At 32.4% G+C, this 26,587-nt stretch overlaps 1 protein-coding gene across 1 annotated transcript; it reads left to right on the forward strand.

The window, feature by feature from the left end:
• On the forward strand, positions 1-21,999 carry LOC134725906 (myosin heavy chain, striated muscle-like). The gene is made up of 33 exons (XM_063590187.1): positions 1-314; positions 754-897; positions 1,345-1,529; positions 2,272-2,395; positions 2,878-2,970; positions 4,949-5,012; positions 5,240-5,338; positions 5,599-5,702; positions 6,214-6,465; positions 6,932-7,081; positions 7,369-7,539; positions 8,032-8,208; positions 8,586-8,712; positions 8,981-9,042; positions 9,357-9,444; positions 9,911-10,028; positions 11,271-11,528; positions 11,888-12,353; positions 12,584-12,793; positions 13,268-13,413; positions 14,011-14,101; positions 15,214-15,603; positions 15,897-16,142; positions 16,487-16,683; positions 16,867-16,999; positions 17,275-17,491; positions 18,129-18,369; positions 18,705-18,897; positions 19,046-19,306; positions 19,728-19,967; positions 20,214-20,414; positions 21,001-21,180; positions 21,670-21,999. Exons 1-32 carry the CDS (start codon positions 114-116, stop codon positions 21,175-21,177), a joined length of 5,826 nt encoding a protein of 1,941 aa, XP_063446257.1. The 5' UTR covers positions 1-113; the 3' UTR covers positions 21,178-21,180; positions 21,670-21,999.
• The last annotated feature ends 4,588 nt before the right edge of the window (positions 22,000-26,587 follow it).

The raw sequence follows: 26,587 nt of genomic DNA on the forward strand, positions 1-26,587 counted from the left end.
AGGTTCTGGCCTTGTGTAGTAGTTTGTCCAGAGCTCAGACGATCTCCGCATTTCTCCAGTTTCGGTTTATACTATTCCTGTATTTTGGAGAATTGTCACATTAACAAATCAAGATGTCGTATATGGGAGTACCCAAAGATGACCCGGATTTCCAGTACTTGTGCGTGGACCGGGTCAAATTAATGAAGGAAATGAAAGAATTCGATGGTAAGAAAGCTTGCTGGTGCCCAGATGAAAAAGAAGGATTCATTGGTGCTGAAATTCAGTCTTCAAAAGGAGAGGAACTTACAGTTAAAATCACTGAATCCCAACAGGTATAAATTACAGTATTGCTGACTTATTTCTGAACAATATACATAGTTAGAAGAGTTTTCAAGTGTTTCAATGACACATAGTTTCAAACAATTTAAAGAAAAAGCATGTCGTCAACAATATGCAAAAGTCCATCTTCTGACCATGTCTTAAATTGATATTGGTAATAAAAGGACTTCAATTGTCTTGAATATTTTGGAAGTGTAAATAATATTTACCAATAAAGGTACATAATAGTGGAACTGTTTAAATAATACGCACTCTGAGGATTGATTTGAGACTTTCCTTTTTAAATTTTCCTTAGAGTTCAGTATTTTTGTGTTTTTACTTTTTTCAAAATATATACAAAACATGCACAAAAGTATAATTATATGTATCTTAAAACTAAATGATTGCTATAATAAAAAAACTATAATCGCAGTAAATGTTTTTCGTCCACAGAACAGAACAGTAAAGAAAGATGACATCCAACAGATGAATCCACCTAAGTACGAAATGAGTGAAGACATGGCTAATTTAACCTATTTGAACGAAGCTTCTGTATTGCACAACTTGAGAGCACGTTATAAGGCACAGCTTATCTATGTAAGTAATCAATGTGTCCAACGATTTATATATTGCGCATGTTTATATTTAGCACTTATGCAATGAAAACATTTAACGTTCTAAGCAGGCGTCGTTGCTTGGGACTGGTTTAGACAATTTTGGGGATATCAAAGATACAATTTATAGTCTACATAAGAATTATGTACACATACTAGTATACAACGATGTCTGGATGGTCGTCAGGCCTTTTGATAAATGTTTGCTATTTTGGTTGTCTTATATAGCCTTTTTCCTGTCCAGACAAGTCAAACTTCAAATAAGCTAATGTTCTGAACGTTCAAGAAATATTGCAAAATCTTGAAAGAAATTATAACCATTCAAAACACTATACTATCTTAAAATTCGAAACTGTGAATTTTTTTATTGAAAATCAATAAGGTTTATAGATTTTTATGATCGATTTTGCAAAATATGCTTCTCTTTTAGACCTACTCTGGACTTTTCTGCGTCGCTATCAATCCCTACAGACGTCTTCCAATCTACACAGACAGCGTCATCGGTAAATTCAAGGGAAAGAGGAAGACAGAGATGCCTCCCCATTTGTTCTCCATCGCTGACAATGCTTACCAGTTCATGTTGCAAGATCGTGAAAACCAGTCTATTTTGATCACGTGAGTATATGATATTTAGTATTGTTAACTTTATCAAATATCTCCATAAATATATATTTGGTGACTTACCATCTTCTTCTATTTTGCTGTCTCGCCTGTGACTTCTAAGAAAGCTAGACTAATGTGCGCTGCTTCTCAGTGGCGTCGGCGGCGTCAACATTCGTTTAAGTTCTTGATTCGTTTTCACATGAAGTATTTTTTTATTGGTTATACATAAAAAAAAGCACAGATCTATATTCAGCCTTAAATCTGTGTCATTATTCAGATCTATAGATGTCCCATCCTGTATTGAGTAATAGAAGTAGTCTGAATTCTAAGTCCATATTTCTCTCAAATCTATGTCCTTTTTAACAATTCATATCCTGTCCTAGGTGTTGTCACCAATTAACCATATTATACAGATTTTCACATATTATCTACAGATAAACATATAGTTTTAATAGTAAAAGCAGTCGTTATATTGAAACTTATTTTTCTCTTTAAAAAAGACACATTAGTCATAAACGGGTATTTATAGGATTTGTCAAATAAATACCAAATCCTACCAGACCAAACAGTACAATAAATTCGAGTTTTGTTAGATGGATATTTTCCATCATTTGTCTCTTTTTTTGTTGGGGGGAGGGATAAGTTAAATTTTGTTATTTGTGTCGATCTTTGCAGTTTGTTCATATGTTATTGTGTTGCGCTAAATACATTTAACGATTTTTCTTCTTCAAATTTCACATTTATTTATAATCAGAGGTGAATCTGGAGCTGGTAAGACTGAAAATACGAAGAAAGTAATCATGTACTTTGCCAAAGTAGCTGCTTCTCTTGGTAAAAAAGATGCTGCCGAGGAAGAAAAGAAAGTCGATACTAAAGTGGTAAATATACTGATAAAACAATTATGTATCAAGGGAAATGTTATATCTGTGACACGATATGAATCTTTAGAAAAATAATTTATACAAAGGTAATTCGTAATAAAATGGGTTACATCCTGGTAAAGTTATTAGATACATTGTAAAGGACATCGGAGTGAAAAAAAGGGGGGTGTCTTAGCATTCAATTTGTGTTCCAAGCCCGATTTAGATAAACTCTCCTTTTATCACCCATGCATATTCTATGAGAATATATTTAACTGCTACCAGACAAACTGGGACATTAGTTTTATGTGTTAACCTCACAATATCATTCAAATTAACATATACATGTACTAAGATCACTCCACATTTTTAAAAGCCATCTTAACATTGTTTAAAAATATTTACCGACGGAGAAATTTATCATAATAGTTAGAATATTTTATTTTAAAGTGCCATCCTCGGATAAATTTAGATAATGTTTTTTTAATTTCCTTTTCAAGGGTTCCCTAGAAGATCAGATCATTCAAGCTAACCCTGTACTTGAAGCCTATGGTAATGCTAAGACTACCAGAAATAACAACTCGTCTCGATTCGTAAGTATAGAAAAACAAATTGATCACTCAACCATTCATATCATCAAGAAACAGTCACAATTTTCATTGCATTCCTTGTGTGAAACTAATTCTTTACAAAGCTCATTATGTTTTACGAAATTTGAACAAAACCTTTGTGTATCTTTTATCCTATGAAACCCTATAACATTATGATGTATACATTTACTGCTATAAACCAATAATGCAACGTATGATATAGCATATACCTTACAGAGTCATTCATTCATAAGTAAACCCATGACTTTGAACCAAAAATTAACTGAATTACTTTTGACTTTTCATTTAAATTAATGAGCATTTTTTTTAACAAATTAGTTGTAGCCAATTCCAATACCTGTCTTCCAGAATTATCCGTTTGCATGCTCCATATTGTTTGAACAGATTTTACCAGTTATGTGTGATCCCTTCCTTTTTTTCTAGATTTGTCATTGGAAGTCACTAGAAATATCACTTGTATCATGTTTTAGATCTTTCACAATGCTTTTTTCTTTAAAAATATATAGTTTTTATTTGTGTTTCTCGTGATTTCCACTTTAACATTTTGTTTATTAATTACACAGTAAATATTCGCTTATAATTTACTTTAAATTATTTGGATCTCTTTGGCATTATGTAGAATTATAAGCGAGTTTTACTCGATTTGATTACACTGTGACCTTTACCTTTTCGTTGCCTTGGTGTGTTTAGGTGTGATATGATGTTTAGGTGTGATATGATGGTCACATATAGGAATTGTAATTTACACAGACGATGTGAAATGTAAGTATTATATATTTTCTTCAACTGAAGCCCTGTAGCCACTGTCAATGTTTTTCATCAAAAACTTGGTTAAAGAAAACTTTAAACAAGCCTTTGTGAAATATTGACACTATCAAAGTTGTTCTGGAAATTGGCCAACGAAAAGGAGGACTTTCGTTTTGCAGTGGCTCTTAAAACTCCTCACAGAAAAAAAAATGTATTACTCGTTTTATGTGTTTAGACTTTTGATTTTGTCATTTGATTAGGGACTTTCCTTTTATGAATTTTCCTAATTTTTTTTTGTGGTTTTACTTTTTACTACATCGTTTAAGTAATACAATTAGTAGGAGACATATTAAAACAACTGTTTTATTTACAGCACATGAGGTATTGTAAGTAATCTTTCATGCAGTTTGTCCATAACAACTTTATTTAACTTTTACTGGAAGTCATCATACTTATTCAACTCATAGTTTTTTCAACACTTTTGCCAGTATATGCTTTTGTTGAGTGAAACAAATTTTCATCATTTACAAACCCATCTGTGATTGGTTGATTTCCTTTAAAGGCGTTCCTTCCAAATTTTTATTTCCAATAACATGAGATACTAATCCATCAAAGACAGTCTTCCAATTTTATTATCACTTTTCTTTCTCAAGATTCCTTCAAAACCTTTAACCAAGTGTTCTTGGTAAAACAAAACTTTAACAACGACAACAGGGCTTCAATGAGAGCGCATGGAACATCTTAATATCAGGCCAACCGAAAAATAGTATGTGTGGTTCTAGATACATCTTAAAAAAGTTAAGGTAGGTAGGTTTTTTGAGTATCAGGGAGCAATGTTGTGACTTTAACAGTGCTTAATGAAAAAATACAAAAAAAAATCTTTATGTTACGCTATTGTTAAGGCTAAAAAGTAAGGTAGGTAGGGTAACTGGAACCATACAAACAATTTTATTTGGCCTTATGGATTTGGTTTTCATTGATTTTTTTAAAGTATGAAATCCATCTTTTAAGTGTTTGATTTTTAAGTTTTGTGCCTGAAAAGTTAATTCGTATAATAAAACCTGTTGATCACATTTAGCAATTTTAAAAGTGAAGGAGCATGGTTTGAAAACGTCAATAGCATTATATGTGTCAATGAACAGTTTAGTAATTGAAGTAGTTATATTAACGATGTACAAAACGATTGTATTTTAAAATTTACTTACTATTGTAGGGAAAGTTCATCCGTATTCACTTTGGGCCAACTGGAAAAATTTCTGGTGCCGATATTGAAACATGTGAGTATTTTGCATTGTTGGTATATTGTTAAGGTTTATGTCTAGATGAAACTCTAAAATATATTGTAAAAAAAAATGAATAACAAAGAATATGACTAGCTATATTTTAAAAGTTTTGTGTGCTGAATTTTCATGGAATTTAAAGAACAAGGGATTTCTTGAAAATTGTAACTGAATTTGAGAGTCATAAATTGACGAAAGTTATACGAAAATAATTGTAATTGTAGATCTGTTGGAGAAATCTCGTGTAACCTTCCAACAGTCATCTGAGAGAAATTACCATATTTTCTACCAGTTGTGTTGTAGTGCCATTCCTAAATTACATGGTATGTATAATCTTATTCTAAAACATATACACAATTTTGCAAGTTTTGAGCATCTGACAACACATTTAAGACTACATTTATGCAATACTGCGAATTTCTGAATAAATAAGAGTAGATCACAGGATGCCATCTTTTTAATTCGGGTTTGACCAGCGGCTTAAATTTTTGATGTATTGAAGTTGTTTATACACATTTACGACCTACTTGATAATTTTATACCCTGATCTTTAATACATGTAGGAATTTGCTTTCCTTTTCAGAAATATGTTTGATCCAACCAGATGCCGGACTATATTCTTTTATCAATCAAGGCGCTCTTACTGTTGATGGTATTGATGACGTAGAAGAAGCGTTGCTTTGTGATGTAAGATTTAACAATTTTGTTTAAAACGTACCTTTACTATAAACACAACTGTTACGATGCCTCTTGCAGTAGATTGCTGATTCCACTAGTATATCTTACTGCTTACAAACCCTTGCAATTGTAATGTTTAGAAGTTATCATCTGATTGTTTTCAATCAGTAATGAAAGAAATTCTTTAATCCTGTTTTTCAGTATATTGTGTTTTTTTTAAAATTAATTTATAAGTCTTTCCACTGTTAGTTTTATGTCGATTTTTGTTCATAATGATCAAGATCAATCTTAGCTCAACCATATTCCAAATGTATCTGGATGTCTTCGTTAATTTAAATTGCATAAGACATTATTCTCCAATACCATATATCATTGTTATGCTACTTTATGATCTGCTTATCAGGGTAAAAAAAACATGAAACCGGTATCCCTGCATATTCAAAACTGTTTACGTATGTAAACTGGTGGTATATTTTATTCTTTTAAAAACAATTGGAAAAGTTTCAATATGGTTTTGCAGGAAGCGTTTGATATCTTGGGTTTCTCTGAGACAGAAAAGGTCAGTGCATACAAGTGCACTGCTGCCATCATGCACATGGGTGAGATGACCTTCAAACAAAGAGGTGAACAGGCTGAGGCTGATGGCAGTGCTGAAGCTGAGAAAGTTTCCTTCCTGTTGGGAGTTAACTCTAACGATTTCATTAAAGCTTTGGTCAAACCTAAGATTAAGGTCGGCACAGAGGTTGTCGTCCAGGGACGTACAAAGGAACAGGTACATATCTTTATAGATTAGACCGTTGGTTTTCCCGTTTGAATGGGTTTTCACTAATAAATTTGAGGCCCTGTATAGCATATTGTTCAGTGTGAGCCAAGGCTTCGTGTTGAAGGCCATACATTGACCTCTAGTGGTTTACTTTTATAAAAAAAAAATTGGATGGAGAGTTGTCTCATTGGCACTTACTCAACATCTTCCTATATCTTGATCCTTACAACTGATAGGTTTACAAAATACTGGTTTGATACAAGTCTTTGCAATTTTTGATGATCAAAGTAACTTGGAAAATTATCTTTATACTTTTAAAAAAGATAAAAAAAATCAAAATCATTTTGAGTAGATTTTTTTTGTAATGAGACAAAGTGGATAAATATTTGGAAGTATTGAAAAGCAATTTGAGTGGCAAACGATTTTAAATTTACCATATACAAACACTTATGAAATCTTTGTTGATTTATTACAGGTTGTCTACTCAGTTTCTGCCATGAGCAAATCTCTCTATGACAGACTATTCAACTGGCTCGTAGTAAGAGTAAACAAAACACTCGACACCAAAGCCAAGAGGAACTACTATATTGGTGTACTGGATATCGCTGGGTTCGAAATTTTCGAGGTGAGTGCCTGATTAATATAGAACAAAACAATTACGTAGAATTTGAAATAATATACAGCGAAGCCTGCGGAATAGTTTGTTCTAATATACATAAGATGAAGTATTCCACAAAGTATGGAAAAGTAAGTTGGTAAAAATACTGTTTTAAGTACTAGTATACTGCATTTGAATTATTGTAATTACGAAAAACGTTACATTCATGGCCTTATTGTCAGGCAATATCCAAAAAGTATTGCAAGGTTTGTTTTGCCTTATTTGTTGTAACTATCGATTTATATGTATTATAGTACAATACCTTCGAACAATTGTGCATCAACTACACCAACGAAAGACTGCAACAGTTCTTCAATCATCACATGTTTGTTCTGGAACAAGAAGAATACAAGAAAGAAGGAATCCAGTGGGAGTTTATCAACTTTGGTATGGACTTACAAGCCTGTATCGATCTTATTGAGAAGGTATGCTATTCCTATCAATTTGCAATTTGAAATAACCCTGTAATTTGTTTATTCACTTTTTCTACACACGGAAATGTTTGTACCAAGTCAAGACTATGACAGTTGATTTTCATTCTTTCAAAGTGTTTGAGCTTTTGTTCACATGCAATTGTTTCTATCCATGAGGAGATCCACTATCATCGTAAAATTCGTAAATATACATTGATAGTGGATAGAAACAAGTGCCTGTGTTTTGATTTTGGCAATTTGGTAAAAGAACTTTCCGTATTGAATTTTCTGTGGAGTTTGGTATTTTTGTTTTTTTTACTTATAACGTCAGCTGAGTCATTTCGCTTAGGCTATTTGTATCAAAGTAATCATATAATGTATAAACAAAATTTAATAGATAAATACACGCTATGGAGATAATTACATGCTATTTACATACCTTGAATAGATTGATTTGTTATGAAATAATGTTTGAATATCATATTTTTCTCTTTTCTTTTACAGCCCATGGGTATTCTATCTATTCTTGAAGAGGAATGCATGTTCCCCAAGGCTTCAGACAAATCTTTCAAAGAAAAGCTGTACTCAACTCACATGGGAAAATCACCCAACTTTAATAAACCAGGCAAAGCTTCAAAGGGAAAGAGATCCGACTTCGAACTTGGTCACTATGCCGGAGTTGTAAGTAACTTATTTTACTCTGAAACACATGTGTATCAATATTACAAACCTTTTAAAATGTGTTTTGTTTTGGTATAGCTCTCATCATATTTTTTTTCATATTTAAACATCAATACAGTTTATGATAAATATTGCACTGATATATTCATACAGACATTTTTATATAAATTAGACCATTAGTTTTCCTGTTTGAATTGTTTTACACAGGTCAGTTTGGGGTCCCATATAGCTTGCCTTTCGGTGTGAGCCAAGTCTCGGTGTTGAAGGCCGTACTTTGACATATTATTGGTCACTTTTGATACATTATGACTATTGTCTATTTGGCACTCATATCACATCTTCTTATTTATACTGATGCATCTTCTTTCTCCATAAAGGTTCCATATGGTACTGAAGGTTGGTTAGAAAAGAACAAAGATCCCATTAACGAGACTGTAGTAGAATTACTTGCAAAATCTAAGGAGCACCTTGTAGCTACCCTATTCCAGCCTCCAGCAGTTCCAGGTTTGCATAAATTTGGATAGTTACAATTTCATAGTTATTTTTGTTCTTTGTCATATCATCATTTAAAAGGTGATACTGAAATTTATATGTTTGTTTGCATTATGAACTTTTGTTTAAATCAATATGTGCAAAAAAAATAATGTGCAGATAGTTAATTTCTTTACACAAAAGAAAGTACATATCAAAGAAAATCACTCAATAACTGCAAAATGTTACAATTTTCTTTTTATTAAGATAAGATTTAAAAAAAAATGTCTTATGTTAACAGAGGGAGGTTCTCACAAGAAAAAGAAATCTTCTGCCTTCCAAACCATTTCTGCTGTGCACAGGGTATGTATATTTATTATAGTATTTGACAATAAATGAGTTTATAACACAACATTCAGGTATTTTTCCAAGGATACTAGTAAATAATATATAATTGCATAAACCAATGTAAAATCCATCTTTTAAATCTGATGCAAAAATTCCCCATTTTTCTGTATTTTAAAGGGTTTTTTAATTTTTATATTCTTATCAATTATTAATTGCATTTTCATATATTAAAATATGTTTGAAATCATCTTTATCATGAAAATATTCTAGCTAATCTGCATAACATATTGTGCTACTGAAAGCTTATTCATTTATTCTTAATTTTTTAGGAATCTTTGAATAAATTGATGAAGAACTTGTACAGCACACATCCCCACTTTGTCAGATGTATCATTCCTAACGAATTGAAACAACCAGGTAAATATGCTTCTTTCCCATTGTCGCAAGATAACACAGATAAGGCAGGGTTTTCACTAAGGATTTTTAAGGCGAGCCCAGGGACATGTGATTTTTGTTCATGACGTGTCCAGCAGTAAGAAGATATTATTTTGCAATATAATGTTTATTTTTTGTCTTCATGACCTAATAGAGCGATGAAACGACATTTGTTAAATTCAGATGTCTTTTTAAACTGTTGCTAAAAAATGATGATATGTGTGTACAGTTTATACAAAATATTTCAATCTTGATGCTTTCCTTGACTCACCAGTTTTGAAAATGGTGAGTCCAGGCAGATTTTCACGAGTTAGCGACTCATCGACTCGCTTTAGTGAAAACCCTATTTAAGTGTTAACTTTTTTTCCAATTAGTGAAACAATTTGTATAAAAAACACTAGCTGAACTGGTTTTGGAGGATATCAATTAAAATGTCTATTTTTTCCAGGTATGATTGATGCTTTCTTGGTATTGAACCAGCTCCAATGTAACGGTGTACTGGAAGGAATCCGTATTTGCCGTAAAGGATTCCCCAGCAGAATCATATACTCTGAGTTCAAACAAAGGTAGGGTGTTATCCATTTTCTATTTGTAATATAAATTCATTACACCTGTGCAAAATGATGGAAACAATGTTTTCGTTTCACTTTGATTACAAGAAAATATTGAATTGGTAAACATGTTTTTTCAATCTTATATCAAAAGCAAAACTAATCTTTTCTTTGGTTTTGAAAAATGTTACAAATGGAATATCACATCATAAGGCCCGAACTTTAGATACGATATCCAACGTATCCAATTCTTTTGATTATTTAAGGGCATACGATACAGTTTTGATCCCGTATTTACATTTTGATAAAAATTTCCATATAGACTTTTTTTACCGAATTAAATCAAATATGTAATAAAAAATATACCTTCATGTGCTACGTTTTGGGTAAAATGTGGTAGACATTTTGTATATTTGCTCAAAATTCCAATTTGTGGCCTTATTTTCCCTTTCGAAAGAAAGACATAACATTTTTGTTTGAGAAGATTAGCACAAATTGTTTTTTGTTAAAGAACTTGTAATTTCTGTATTTTATAGTACCATACAAAATAATACATGTTTTATTCAGAAATAACTCATATTAATCAAATGTTCATGAATGTAGAAAAAAAACATCATTTTTTTCTGTATATTTATCAAATTTTAAACATTGCACTATTTACGTTTCATGAAAGTTGGCACACATAATCTTCTCGCGTAATAAAACCAAATGGCATTTTGAACTCGTTTTCAAGTCAAATAAGTTTGAAGGATTAAAATCAGTCGAAAACTGAATCTTTCTCCGATAAGTCATAGTTTGACTTCGCGAAAATAACAATTTACGTTAGCAACGTCAGTACCTCCCCTGTAACTGTATCGTATGCCCTTAAGGTTATTAAACAATACACCGTAGAACGTAATAATTTTAAGCCAAATTGTTTTGCCTGCCCAATAATAGTGGCTAGTTCGTTTTAATAGTCTAGTATATAAGCGGCAGGTTTGGCTAGCCATAAAAAAGATTTAACCCACCATTTTCTCTTAAAATGTCCCGAATTAAGTGATGAATATGGCATTTGTTATCAAATAGTTCGTTTCTGTACGTTGTCGTTTGTTTTTGTTGCACTTCAGTGTTCCTGCTATTAATTTGTTTTCCTCTTATAGTTGATCTGTTTCCTTCGGTTTTTGTTTGTAGCCTGGATTTGTTTTTACTCAATCGATTTATGAATTTTGAACAGCGGTATTAATACCTTTGCCTTTACATTGTTATTTTCTTTTTTAGATATTCTATTTTGGCTCCAAACGCTGTCCCACAGGGCTTCGTTGATGGTAAAGTCGTTTCTGAGAAAGTTTTGTTGGCTCTACAATTGGATCCAGCAGAATACAGACTTGGCAACACCAAAGTCTTCTTCAAAGCAGGTGTTGTCGGTAATCTTGAAAATATGCGTGATGAACGTCTTAGTGCAATCATTTCCATGATGCAAGCCCACATTAGAGCCTATCTGATCAGAAAGTCCTACAAGAAATTGTGCGATCAAAGGTATGTATAACTTGGCGATTTTTTGGTTAACCATGACACCTGCTAACAAATAATATTGGACTGATGAAGCTTTAATTGTCAATGTTCTTACAGATTCCACGCATATATTTCTTTTAAAAAAAATGCATACTTATCTTTGCTTTTTAATGTTTTTATTGCTGATTCGTATAGACGCTCAGTATTTTAATTGTGTTAGTTGAAAAATTGCGAGAATTTCGATCCTTTGTGTTTAACGTTTAAACTAGATTCTTGTTCTAATCTTCAAAGTCATTAACAACCATTCATTTTTAAAACAATATAATAAGATATATTCTTCAGTTCTATAGATGTTATATTTTATCCATCACATATTTTTACAGAGTTGGTCTGTGTGTCATCCAACGTAACATCAGAAAATGGCTTATTCTCAAAAATTGGCAATGGTGGAAGATATACGCCAAGGTCAAGCCTTTGTTGAACATTGCTAGACAGGAAGAGGAAATGGCAAAGAAACTTGAACAACTGAAGAAACTTGAAGAAGATCTAGCTAAATGTGAAAGATTGAAAAAAGAACTAGAAGTACAAAACGTCACTCTTCTCGAGCAAAAGAATGATCTCTTCCTTCAGTTGCAGACAGAGCAAGACAATGTCATTGACTTGGAACAGAGAGTCGAACAGCTCGTCACACAGAAAGCTGATTATGAATCTCAAATCAAAGAAATGGAAGAACGTCTTCTTGACGAGGAAGATGCTGCAGCCGAATTAGAAACTATTAAAAAGAAAATGGAGGGAGAGAATGATGAGCTCAAGAAAGATATAGAAGATTTAGAAAGTTCTCTTGCAAAGGTATGTTAATGTTGCATTATCTTTATACAGTAAACTGTCTTGTATATTATGAATTCACTTGGAAATGTGTTGATATTTAGTGTAAGACGAAAGTGCCCTTTTTGTTTTGTTTTAGGAAAACTATCTTTGCAACGTATAACACCTTGATGGAAGTTTTATTGAAAATCATTTGCCTAATCATTCAAATATGTCATAACAAATTTCTAATTACTTGTCATATTTATTCATAGGCTGAACAAGAAAAGACTACCAAAGATAACCAGATTAAAACACTCCAAGATGAGATGTCACAACAGGATGAACAAATATCTAAGCTGAACAAAGACAAAAAGGCTATGGATGATGCTCATAAGAAAACTACTAGCGATTTACAAAAGGAGGAAGATAAAGTGAACCATCTTAACAAAATTAAACAGAAATTGGAATCCACTTTAGATGAGGTAATTTGATGTTGTTGTATTTGTTGTTCTTGCTGATGATTAAAGTAATATAAAACGAATTTCAGATAATTCCCTTAAAATCTGTTGAGCCAGTGTAATCATATATACTTAACTGGGTCCTCTATTCACGTTTTTCCCAAATAATTACGAATCCTTAAAGTAGAATGGATATCAGATATTTCAGTACTTGATTGTTGATCTAAAAAATATGGCTGCTATTTAACATTCCGGTTTTGGGAAAATATTGGTACTGGGAGACAACAATTTAATAGCAGTACATTTTTGACAGTTTAGAAAAATAAAGGATTATGATTAAAAATAAAATTAAGTCTATGTGCACGTGCTTTGTAGTGATATTTTGCTATTTAAGTATACAACACATATTCAACTTTTTTGTTCATCTTTTTGTGATAAAATGTAGAGTTAATTGGATATCTTTAAAAAAAAAATCTGATTTGTTTCTGATGCTTTTAGCTTGAAGATGGTTTGGAGCGTGAGAAGAAGGTCAGAGGCGACGTAGAGAAAGCAAAACGAAAAATTGAACAAGATCTGAAGGCCACACAAGAAGCTGTTGAAGACTTAGAACGTGTGAAAAGGGATCTTGAAGATGCCAATAGGAAGTACGTGCCGTTAGCGATGTTTTAACTATAATACAATGAACTTAAGGGTTCAGTCCTTTCTTCAAGGAGATAACCCTATAAATCAGTGATGTGTTTGTAAAGTAAAATTATTTCATCAATGCACTTTAAGCATTTACCTGAAACAGATTGAAAATAATCTATGTTACCTAGAAGCTTAGAATATATTTATGAAAATGGTTGAAACAAACATGCTGATGATTTTAAGAGTTATTTCCCTAAACCGAGGTCTACCTCCTTAAAAGGAAGACAAATCTGTACAGCTTGAAAGAATAGAATTTTTAATAGTATTTTGAAGTTCTTCAATATTAAGCGTACGTTATAGTGTACAATATGTCAAAGCATACCAGAAAAAGTTCAATTATTAGATAACTGAGGTATAAAACAGTTCTTATGTTCACATTATTGTCTTTTATCAGAAATATGACAGTTGTTATCCATTCGTTTGATGTGTTTGAATTTTTGATTTTGCTATGTGTTAAGAGAATTTTCCTCGGAGTTCAGTTTTTTTCGTATTTTTACTTTTTATCCGTATCAAAATAATAAGAGCATTTTCCTATAATTCTTGTACTATTGTAGGAAAGATGCTGAAATTGGCAGTCTCCATTCACGTCTTGAAGATGAACAAAATCTTATTGCACAACTTCAAAGAAAGATCAAAGAACTACAGGTAAGTTTTTAAGCTGAAATAGACAAACTATGTGAATAAAGAAAACCATTATTGTTGGAAGTGTATTTTCGTTATACTATATACTAGAACACACCCGTGATATCGCGGGTCCGTGACTGAATGAAAGTATATAACTATGCGCAAGACTTATTTTTGTATTAGTATTGTCATCTGATAAAGTCATGCCGATTATAAGATAGTTATCACAGTTTTCTCTGCTTTCAAATCTTTCTGTTTGAACCCGTCTAACTGGAACTTATCAATTATTGGTAATATTAATTATTTGGAAAACAAAAGGTCCTGGGATTGAGTATTTTTTTAATCAACAGCATTGTCCTATATCAAGTATAAATAAAGTTGAATTCTTTGATTCGCTGTTTTACGCCATGCCCGCTAACAAATTGAAAACTGTACCTATACGCCTTATTTTTAGTATTCGTATTGTTATCTTATAAAGTCTTACTGATTAAAATACTACAATAGGTAACAATTTGACAATTTAGTAGTGTCAACCCTGTGATTATGACCCGTGTATATAGCATATCCTGAATACACCGTTTGGTGGTCCGCCTGTCAAATGCAGAACGTACAGATAAGGTAATAGGTAACAGATGAATATACTATTGGTATCGGTATCGGACTCGACCCGGAACTTCTTAATTATTGGCGATATTAATTAAGTGGAAAACAAAAGGGCCTGGAGTGGTGTAATTTTTAATCTACACCTTTGTACTATATTAGTTATATATAAAGTTGAATTCTTTGATTCGTCGTTTTTACGTGATGACGGCTGACAAATTGGACCTCGTAATTTTAGTATTATAGATAGTTTGGCATTGCACAACTTCATGCGTTCCGGAAATAGTTTATGACGTCATTATGCAAAACCCATTTGATGTGTAACGATTGATATTTTAATCTGTGAAAACATAATGTAATTGGCCTTGAACTAGCTTTCAAACTCTACTTTCGATACTGTTTACTTATTTATGGCAATGCGCAAAGTCATGCGTTCCTCAGATATTTGTATTGACAATTATCCCACATCTAATTATGTTTCACATTTCAACTGGATTCAAAGCAAAACTTGTAATTAAGTAAAATAATTGCAGGCCAGAATTGAGGAGCTAGAAGAAGAGTTAGAAGCAGAAAGATCAGCTAGAACAAAGGTTGACAAACAACGTGCTGAGATCGCAAGAGAATTGGATGAACTTGCCGACAGATTAGACGAGGCAGGAGGAGCCACACAAGCACAGCTCGACTTGAATAAGAAGAGAGAACAAGAATTAGTAAAAATGCGTCGTGATTTGGAAGAATCAGCACTCCAACATGAGGCTCAGGTTTCATCTCTACGCAAGAAACAGCAAGATGCAGCCAATGAAATGGCTGACCAAATAGATAATCTTCAGAAAGTTAGAAATAAGTTAGATAAGGAAAAGAAAGACATGAAACGCGAGATGGATGATATGCAATCCAACTTCCAACACCAGTTGAAAAATAGAGTAAGTACATTATCCTATGTTTTAAAAACTATGACTGTAAAGAAAAGATTGGCTACCTCTATTGATAAACATGGCTTGGTTTAATAAAGGAATACAAATGAGAATGGAAATGGGGAATTTTTCAAAGAGACAACAACCCGAATGCTCGGTTTTATTATTTCGAGGATGATTTGTTTTCACGTTAATTTCAGTGTATAATCAGAGCATCAAGTCTTTTGTCGTGTTACTTTAATTTTTTTTAAATTTAGAATTTCAACAGTAAAGTACACTATGCATTAATATTTATATTTTAGGGGGCATCTGATAAGGTTGTCAAACAGTTCGAATCACAGATTGCTGACATCAACGCTGAATTGGAGAAAAGCCAAAGAAACCTTGTTGACATGACGAACCAGAAGGCTAAGTTTGAACGTGATGCATCTGACTTGATGAGTCAACTTGAAGAGGCTGAACATAACGTTGGAAGTATGTCGAAGGAGAAATCACGATTGGCTCAACTACTCGAAGATGCCAAAGCTGCTTTGGAAGATGAAACAAGGGTTTGTTTTCCCCACTATGTTCTAATATTAAAAAAATCTAGTTATATATTTATTACCTTTCCTCATTAAAGATAAAAATGTTTAACTATTCTTATATTGAGTTAGAAGTCATTTGAAGTTATATAGAAGGATTATTTATTTATACCTAAGGTATGCATTTATTCTAATTTGTAAATATTTTTTTTTATATTTGTATTCAACTATCAAATGGCTAATGACAATAATGAACAGCGTAAAGCTCTGGAAAAACTAGATGATATTTAATCATTTAAAAGCTATATTAAATTATAAAAAATGAGGTTGAGTAGAGACAATATTTTAGTCTGAAACATAATTCTTTACAGGCAAGACAGAAACTCCAGGGTGAGATGAGAAATTTGAGTAATGACTTGGACGGTGTTCGTGAACAACTCGAAGAAGAACAAGAAGGAAAGAATGACCTTCAAAGACAGCTTGCAAGGGCAAATGCTGATGCTCTAGCATGGAAAGCTAAATATGAAGGTGAAGGAGCGGCGAAGGCTGAGGAACTTGAAGAATCAAGGTAAAGCATAAAGCTAACGTGTATCAACAATTCAAAAACAAATACGAAACCATATTATAATAGTTTTATAAATATTATCATCTTTTTTGATTTCAATATTATGAATAGTCATTAAGGAAACCCTTTCATGTCAGCATAAAAAAATATTTCGAAAATATTTTCATGTCCATTTGATCATTTTAGACGTAAACTTCAAGCCAAATTAGCTGAAGCTGAACAGAATGCAGAAGCTGCAAACCAAAGAGCAAACCAACTAGAGAAGGCTAAAAACAGGCTCCAGGGAGAACTGGAAGACATATCCATTGAAGCTGAAAGAGTGAGTATTCTAATTATAACAAACTACCATACTAGTCATTATGTCAAGTATTAATGCAGAACAACGATACAATTATTCTAGGTAGTGCAATTATTTAAAATGTGTTTAGAAATTATATAGTTTCCAAAGTTATAATAAATTGTAAGAACTAATACTGTGTTTGTCTGTGGTATCTAAAACAAACACCAACAAATTGAACAGTACAGGATGCTCAAATATTGTTGTGCATATTTTTGTTACATTTAGTAAGTATTTAATTTATTCATTCTGTATAGGCAACTGCCAATGCCAACGCTATGGAAAAGAAGCAGCGCGGATTTGACAAGACAATACAAGAATGGAAGGACAAGGTCTCAGAACTCCAAGTTGAATTGGAAGGAGCCCAGAAGGAAGCCCGAAGCTACTCAGCAGAGCTGTTCAGAGTTAAAGCACAGGTTGAGGAATCACAGGACTCCATTGAAGCTTTGAGGAGAGAAAATAAGAATCTAGCCGGTACGAATTTACAATCAATATTCAAAAGATATTTAATTTATTGTTTGTCACTTATTGCAACATGATAATTTGACATAATAGTAAAAAAATTGTATATGAAACAAAAGAATAATTAGAAAAATGGCTGTTTAATATTTATGCTCCACCTACGATAGTAGAGGGACATTATGTTTTCTGGTCTGTGCGTCCGTTCGTTCGTTCGTCCGTCTGTCCCGATTCAAGTTAACGTTTTTGGTCAAGGTAGTTTTTGATGAAGTTGAAATCCAATCAACCTGAAACTTAGTATGCATGTTTCCTATGATATGATATGATCTTTCTAAATATAATGCCAAATGATACTTTTGACCCCGATTTTACGGTCAATTGAACATAGAAAATAATAGTGCAAATTTTTGTTTTAAGTTTTTGGTTAAAGTGTTTGGTCAAGGTAGTTTGATGAAGTTGAAGTCCAATCACCTTGAAACTTAGTATACATGTTCCCTATGATATGATCTTTTCAATTTTAATGCCAAATTAGAGTTTTTACCCCAATTTTACGGTCCACTAAACACAGAAAATGATACTGGGAGTGGGGCATATGTGTACTATGGGCACATTTTTTTTTTATCTGACTGGTATTTACTGTTTCGTTTTACAGAGGAGATCCAAGAGTTAACAGATCAGCTTTCTGAAGGAGGACGAAGTGTACATGAGGTCGAGAAAGCCAAGAGACGTCTCGAAATGGAGAAGGAAGAACTGCAGGCCGCTTTGGAAGAGGCTGAATCTACATTGGAACAAGAGGAGGCTAAAGTTGCAAGATCACAGCTAGAAATATCAGCAATAAGAAACGACATCGACAGAAGAATTCACGAAAAAGATGACGAATTCGAAAACACACGGTAGGAGGATACTTGTTACAGCATCGACTCATGCAGATAGTCATAATAAATTGTACATTGTATAGATGTTTATTAAAATTTTAATAATAATAAAAATGATAAAGATGTTCATACGGTAGAAGCTATTGATAATTATAAATAAAACAAGTTTTCATTAATTCGGTTGGTTGATAAAGTTTGAATTTGTCAGTACTTATGGACCTCCCCATTAATATTGAAGTTCGGTATTTTTGTTATCCTTTTTGTTCTCAATATTAACATGTAATGAATGCGTACAAATCATAATTTATTTTCTAGGATATAAGATTAATAAAACTTATACTTTTTTTTTAAAGTCGCAACCACCAAAGGGCCCTAGACTCGATGAATGCAAGTCTTGAAGCAGAAAGTAAGGGTAAAGCTGAGGCATTGAGAATCAAGAAAAAACTAGAACAAGATATAAACGAATTGGAGGTAGCTGTTGACGCTTCTAATAGAGCAAAGGCCGAACTAGAAAAGAATATCAAGAGATATCAACAACAAGTTATAGTAAGTAATTTTAGAGACCCTACTGAAAAAACAACATCTTGGTTATAATTAAAATAATCTTCATCTAAATATTCTGTTTGAATTAATAATTTTTTCGACAGTTTTTTCAAGTTCTAGTTGAGTTAATTATTTGTTCTTTTTTTTTCAGGAAATTCAAGCACAGCTTGAGGATGAACAACGCCAGCGTGAAGAAGCACGTGAATCATATAACATGGTAGAAAGACGATGCAACATGCTCCAGGGAGAAACAGAGGAATTGAGAACAGCCCTTGAACAAGCAGAGAGAGCAAGAAAGAACGCAGAGAATGAACTTTATGAAGCCAGTGATAGAGTCAATGAATTATCTGCTGAAGTTAGTTCTGCACAAGGACAGAAACGTAAACACGAATCTGATATGCAGGCTATGCAGGTAAGTTAGATACATGAAGGAAGTTAAAAAAAAGCAATGTGTACCATGCAAAATTACATGTTTTACAAGTTAAAATGCAGCTTTGAAGAGAAATGTAAGAGGTAAACAGAAAAACATAAAATATCGTGAAACAACCATGTATCACACTTTTTCAGTGTAATCTTCGCAAATTCTTTAAAACCTTCATTCCACACTTGATCCTGTAAGACGTTCCAAACACCTCGAGTAGTATCGTATTTGCCACTTGCATTCACATCAACATCATTGAATATTTTGCAAAAACTTTAATTTTCTTTTTAGCTTGAAATAAACGTATATGTTGACTAAATGAAATATGTTTAAATTTTGGAAGCAATATAAGTCAGCATCTGTTAAGATTTATCGACAAGCCATGACATTATGTTTTCTTTATTTTACCAAGACTGATCTCGATGATATGAGCAATGAGATTAAGGCTGCTGATGAGCGTGCAAGAAAGGCTACAGCTGATGCTGAAAGACTTGCCAATGAACTGAGAAACGAACAAGATCACAGCCTGCAAGTAGAGAAACAACGCAAGTCTATCGAATCTACAGTTAAGGACTTGCAGATTAGACTGGATGAGGCTGAAGGACAGGCCCTAAAGGGAGGAAAGAAGTTGATTGCCAAATTAGAACAGAGAGTGCGTATATCTGATGTTTCATCATAAGTATTTTCTAAATATATGTACTATTTATTGAATTTAGAACCTACTATAGAATTACAAAAGAAAAATATGAAAGCATAGATTAAAATTTATGAAATATGAGAAGCAATAGCTAATAATTTTTGTTTAAAACTCTGGTTAAAAGTCTCAGTGTTTATAGAAGTAATGTATATGCTTGTATTTTTATGTAATAAATTAGTGTAAAATAATGTTTTTTCATAGGTAGTTGAACTGGAAGGTGAACTTGATAATGAACAACGTCGTCATGCTGAAACACAGAAGAACATGCGAAAGGCTGATAGAAGATTGAAGGAAATCGCCTTCCAGGCTGATGAGGATAGAAAGATTCAAGACAGACTCCAGGAAATGATTGATGCACTCAATTCTAAAATCAAAACATACAAACGACAAGTTGAGGAGGCTGTAAGTAGAATAGATAAATAGAATTATTTAGAAAATAGTCTAAAACAAAAACCCTTACACATCTACACGAGCCTTAAGTAGAAAAGATAAATGGAATTATTTAGAAAATAGTCTAAACAAAAACCCTTATACATCTACACGAGCCTTAAGTATAATAGATAAAAGAATTATTTAGAAAATAGTTTAAACAAAAACCTGATTATATCTTCACAACAACTAAAAAAACAATCATAGACAAGTTTCTTGCAATTTGTCGCCGAAATTTTTTCATAATTCAATTCCATGTTGTTGTTTTTTTATTACAAGAGAACAGAACTCGTTTTGTTTATATAGATTAGACCGTTGGTTTTCCCGTTTGAATGGTTTTACACTAGTAATTTTGGGGCCCTTTATAGCTTGTTGTTCGGTGTAAGCCAAGGCTCCATGTTGAAGGCCGTACTTTAACCTATAATGGTTTACTTTTTAAATTTGATATTTGGATGGAGAGTTGTCTCATTGGCACTCACACCACATCTTCCTATATCTATATTTGTTTTTCTTAAATTTTGTTCATCTACAATTTACCATATATTTTCTATCATAATAGGAAGAAATTGCTGCCGTTAATCTGGCTAAATACAGGAAAGTACAGCAGGAATTGGAGGATTCTGAAGAACGTGCCGACAGTGCCGATACCGCTCTACAGAAACTTCGTGCCAAGAACCGTAGCTCTGTATCAGTACAACGTACTAGTATATTGTCTTCTAGTATGAACTCTCAATAAACTGTGAGTTTGTTATATATTAGGTTATGAAAAGTAATAACTGTTTATAGGTGATTAAAAATAAATAAACTATCAAGGTAATTTCAGCAGTTTCAGAACAAGTCTGGAATAATGGGAATCAAATTTAGCTTAAGAAAGGAAATTCCTAAAGAATTTGTGTGTACACTTTTTCAATTTAATAAAAAAAAAACCACATGGACTAAACATGCTATAAAGATATTTCAATTGTACAGAATGAGATAAACCATTCACATATACATCGAGCGGAAATACATACATATTATTTATATTAGGATTTTTTTTTTTATATAGTTATATCGGAAACCTCAAAGAAATATGGAGAGAATAATAAAAATATCACGACTTTATATTGAACCTGTATTTTGCTTTAGATTCAACTGAACTCATATTAAATTTTCCATTTTCAGTCTAAATTATGAATCATACCCTTGAAAGTACATACTTTACCTTCATTATATTCTTCTTTTTCAGATACTTTATAACTAACTTGTTGTCGTCCTGCTGAGGTGACTTGGACATAGCATTTATTTTAACAGCCTGTAACATCAGCTACTACACAAGACGTTTTAAGACTTTAATCTGGCCGGCTCTATCCTAGACTCTGAAAAGATAGCTCTATATTAGTCCAGTGTTATAGTGTTAATAGATTTTTATTCGTTATTTATTAATGGGCTATGGTAGAGCTAGCAGAGACATTTAATAAATGTTGAGTACTGCATGATCCTTTGCTAGGACAGTGTGACAAGTGATACATTTGTGATGTTCCTTTATAATCCTTGAAATAAATTATATTTATTGTTATTGGTTTCGATTATCTAGTAACAAATTAATACTATAAAAGAGTTTGGGCATATGGTTATAGATGAAAGAAAACAAGTATATGTATGTTATAATATCGATGTCCTATGAAACAGAGATTCGAAAATACCGAAGGGACATTTAAACTTTAAGTCGAAAGCAAACTGATAACACGATGGCAAATACAAAAAGGAAGGAGGACATTTAACAGTACACCAAACAAAACATATTAAACAAAAGACTGAACTATAGAATTATAAGCCTGCTTTAACTCTATGCTCTGTTGAAGTATTATTTCAATAGAAATCCAAGAGGCGAATTCGCTTTGATATAACGTTTTAAATGCCTACACCATGTTGCTCAGAATTCATCCAATGATTCCATGAGAGTAGTGTTCCTTAATCAGTAGTTTTATAAATGATGCCTTAGGCTATCGATAGTAAAATCATAAAAATACCGAACTCTGGGGAAAATTCGAAAAGGAAAGTTCCTATTCAAATAGCAGCAGTTCAAACACATCAAACGACTGGATCACAACTGTCATTTTCCTGAGTTGGTACATGCATTTTCTTATATCGAAAATGATGGACTAAACCATATAATTCATATGTTCATAATTATAAATTAACGGTTTACAAAACTTTGAATTGTTGAAATACTAAGGCTCTTCTACCTCAGGAATAGGTTGATTACCTTAACTGTATTTGGCAAAGCTTTTATGAATGTTTAGTCCTCGCTGCTCTTCAACTTCATGCTTTATTTGGCCTTTTTAACATTTTATTATTCGAGCATCACTGATGGGCATTTTGTAGGCGAAGCGCACGTCTGGTGCAAATATAAAATTTCAATCCTGGTATCTATGATGAGTTTATTTAATATTAAGTTGCAGTTAGATTTAAGATTAGCGAAAAGCATAAATGCTAATAGATGATTTCTAATTTTAAACAGATAAGATCTTAAAAACAAAAATAACAGACTTATTTAACTTTTCCTAAATGTATTCTCGATTTTTTTTTATTATTTCCCCTCCATCCTTTTGGTTATTTATTCTACATCCAAAAAAATATAGTGAATGTATTTTAAACTGTTACTTAAATAAATAGTAAAATCAACTTACTTTGGATGCTGCATCTCTTCATACAAAACTGATGTAATTTTCGACTTTTATTGTTAAAAGGTCGATGATCCATTGAGCTATTGAGATGTTTTAAACGGTTCTTAATTTAGCAGAAAGATATACATTACACAAGTTCATCTCGAAAATAAATTATGAACTTAAAGAGCATTATGAACACCCGAATGGTTTAGCCAAATAATACAAAGGAAAAGTCAACTCCAAGGAACATTCATCAAATGACAAAATGAAAAGCTCAAACACACCAAACGATTGAGAAACAACTGTCATATTGCTGACTTAGAACAGGCATTTTCTTATGTAGAATATGGTGAAGTAAACTTGATTTTAAAGCTATCTAAACATCATACTTGTATGACAGTAGTATAGCAGTATTTTATGTTGACAACCATGTTAACAAAACAAACAGACATAAAAGGTATAAATGTCAAAATTTGGGCTACAGATGTCAAAAGTAAATTAACAAAAATACTAAACACCGAAAACAAATCAAAACGGAAAGTCCCTAATCAAATGTTAAAAATAAGAGCTGAAACATAAAACGAATTGATAACAACAGTCATAATATTGTGTTAACAGCTTAATCACTGTAAATATAAATCACTATTTCAACAAAGAAAAACAAAATGGAATAAACACACTCTATAGAAAAAGTACAATGGCAAAAATGACAGACAAGATCACAAAAATAGGTACACAACACAATACGCAATGGCGGTAGGTATAAATACGGAGACATTCCAAAAGTATATACAAGAAGAGCCAACATATATACAATCATCTTGTCCTAGAGAGAGGCAGATCATACTTTGTAAAAAAAAACTGTTATAATTGTCTGGAATTGACAGTACCAAGAAGCTTGAAATGATGTGTTACGTTTGGATGACGTGTTTTTCAACAAACAATCAGCTTTCCATTGGAAACCTACTGTGCTCCTCCTCACGTCGAATTGTTCCTTCATTATTATGAGGCTGACTTCATTCAGGAACTAATTATGAAGAAAGAAAATAAGTAAACAATATCATTTCACTATATAGATAATGCTCTCTCACTTTATCATTAAAAAAATTGGTGACTATTGAAGGCATCTATCCCATCGAACTCCAAATAAAGGATACAACAGATACCGTTTATAAATGAAAACAACTCGTTATAAATTTCATGCGTCCTAAGCGCTTTTCTAGATTTAACTTAACCAGAAATACTTAAAGCCAAATATTTGAAAGCCAAGGATTAATATGAACCGTAAACGTTGAAAAGCAGTTTTTTTTTTATAATTTATAAATTTATAAACGAACAATTTTAGAAAGTTTATTTAAAATCATTTCAGTACATAATAAAGTCTCACAGATCTTGACTCACACAAAACATATAGAAATTCACAATGAGGGTCGGTTAAAACAAATTTATACGACTAAAGAGATTATTTCAGCTGTCCATTTGTGAACTTTCTATTTTTATGTAGCAACAGCAGAGCCTATAATGGAGTGTATCCTAGCTGATACGATATTAAAGGGCTTGTATTTCATATCATGTTTTCCTTGTCGGAGGATTTGCGTTCACAAATTAGCTATTAAACCAGGAATCCAAGTGTTGCAGTTAAAACAAGTCAAACTGCCAGCTACAATACTCACTGATGATACCCCCGACGTGAGGGGATAATTTTGATAGTGTAAAAATGTGTACGTGTTCATTAAACAGGAAGTTGTTGAGTGATGAATCTGAAAACGCATCATAAGGTATAACTGACTTGTATAAACATTGAAACCAAATTTCCGAAATTCTTGTATTGTATTCCTGAGTTAAATGTGATGAAAATTTTCAACTTTGCTATAAAAAAAGATGTGTAAAAAGATACAAGTGTTCGGTAAACAGGAATTTGTCGAGTGATGAATATGAAAACACATCATACGGCATAGCTGACTTGTATAAACACTGAAACCAAATTTCAGAAATCTTTGAATTGTAGATCCTGGGGAAAATGTGACGAAAATTTCAACTTGGCTATCAGGTGTAAAATGATTCAAGTGTTCAGTAAACAGGAAGTTGCTGAGTGATGAATCTGAAAACGCATCACATATAGACGGTATAGCTGACAAATATAAATCCTGACACCAAATTTTAGAAATCTTTAGATTGTAGTTCCTGAGAAAAAACATGACGAAATATATTCATGGGACGGACGGACTGATGGATAGATCAAAGGGCCGGTATAATTATCACTTCATTTTTACGGAAGGCATCACGAGTTAATTGACCGTCATGGAATATTCGTTTCAAAGCTGATAGCTGATATTTAACGTCCCCTTTTCTCAATGTGACCAACCGAATAAGAATATAACTGGACTTGTACTAAACTTGGCAACACGATGGGTGCAACATGTGGATTGTTAAAGGAAAGACCATAAACAATATCAGAATGTGAAAGAACAGGATATGGCTTCTTCGATCTTCTTTTTTACAAGTGCACAGTTCGTTCACATCGGAAGGAATGCCGAAAATTTGTTGAAAAGTCTAACTCCAAATTTACAAATATGTTGTGAAAGGAATATACAACACACTGATCACTCTTTCGGTATGGTACATTCTTCTATTTCTTCTTTCATTTTACCAATGTGCTTTGTCTATATGCCTTTTTTGTTTTTCTTTGTTACATATTTCTTTGGTTTTATAGTGATAAAGATTATAACAAAATGTTGACTACTGTACCCCTACTTTGTAATTTTTTATCTATTATGTCGGATTGTTTTGTTCCTATATCGTTGTCAATATTTATATATATATATAAATGAATTGTATGCCACTGTCATACAAGAGAGGGGCGAAAAATACCAGAGAGAAAGTCAAACTCATAGATTGAAAATGAACTGATAACGCCATGTCGCTCATACAAGTGAAAGGTTAAACTAGCTTTAAAACCATGTGTAATCCACCATTTTCAACATAAATAAATACCTGTTCCATTTCAATACTATGACAGTTGTTATCATTGGTTTGATATGTTTGAACTTTTGATTTTCCATTTGATATGATACTTTCCGTTATGAATTTTCCTCGGAGTTTTGCTTGTTCCTCTGTGTTATGTTTTATTTTTTTGTGCGCTATTAATTTGTAAAAATGACAAAACATACACTGCTAAACAAAGGAATGATGTATCGACAATTACCTTGGAAACTTAACATATACTACCACGACACTTATTACTGAATCCTGAATAAATATGTGGTCATTGGAATCTAGACCAGACAACGAAAAGCGGATCTTCGTTTACTGTATTGGATAAATCTATTAAATTTTTATCTTGCATGTAACGTTATATTGCTGGCTAACCCAACTGCTCCAAAACATTTGTTTAATGTTATACCGGTGTGTTTAATAGACGAAAATTTTAGAACCCACACAAATGTAAACCAACCACTGTAAACTCATCTTGTATTGGTGAGTATGCCAATATCG

The sequence above is a fragment of the Mytilus trossulus genome, chromosome 7 (assembly GCF_036588685.1).
Source record: "Mytilus trossulus isolate FHL-02 chromosome 7, PNRI_Mtr1.1.1.hap1, whole genome shotgun sequence".
In the NCBI taxonomy this organism is placed as follows: Eukaryota; Metazoa; Mollusca; class Bivalvia; order Mytilida; family Mytilidae; genus Mytilus; species Mytilus trossulus.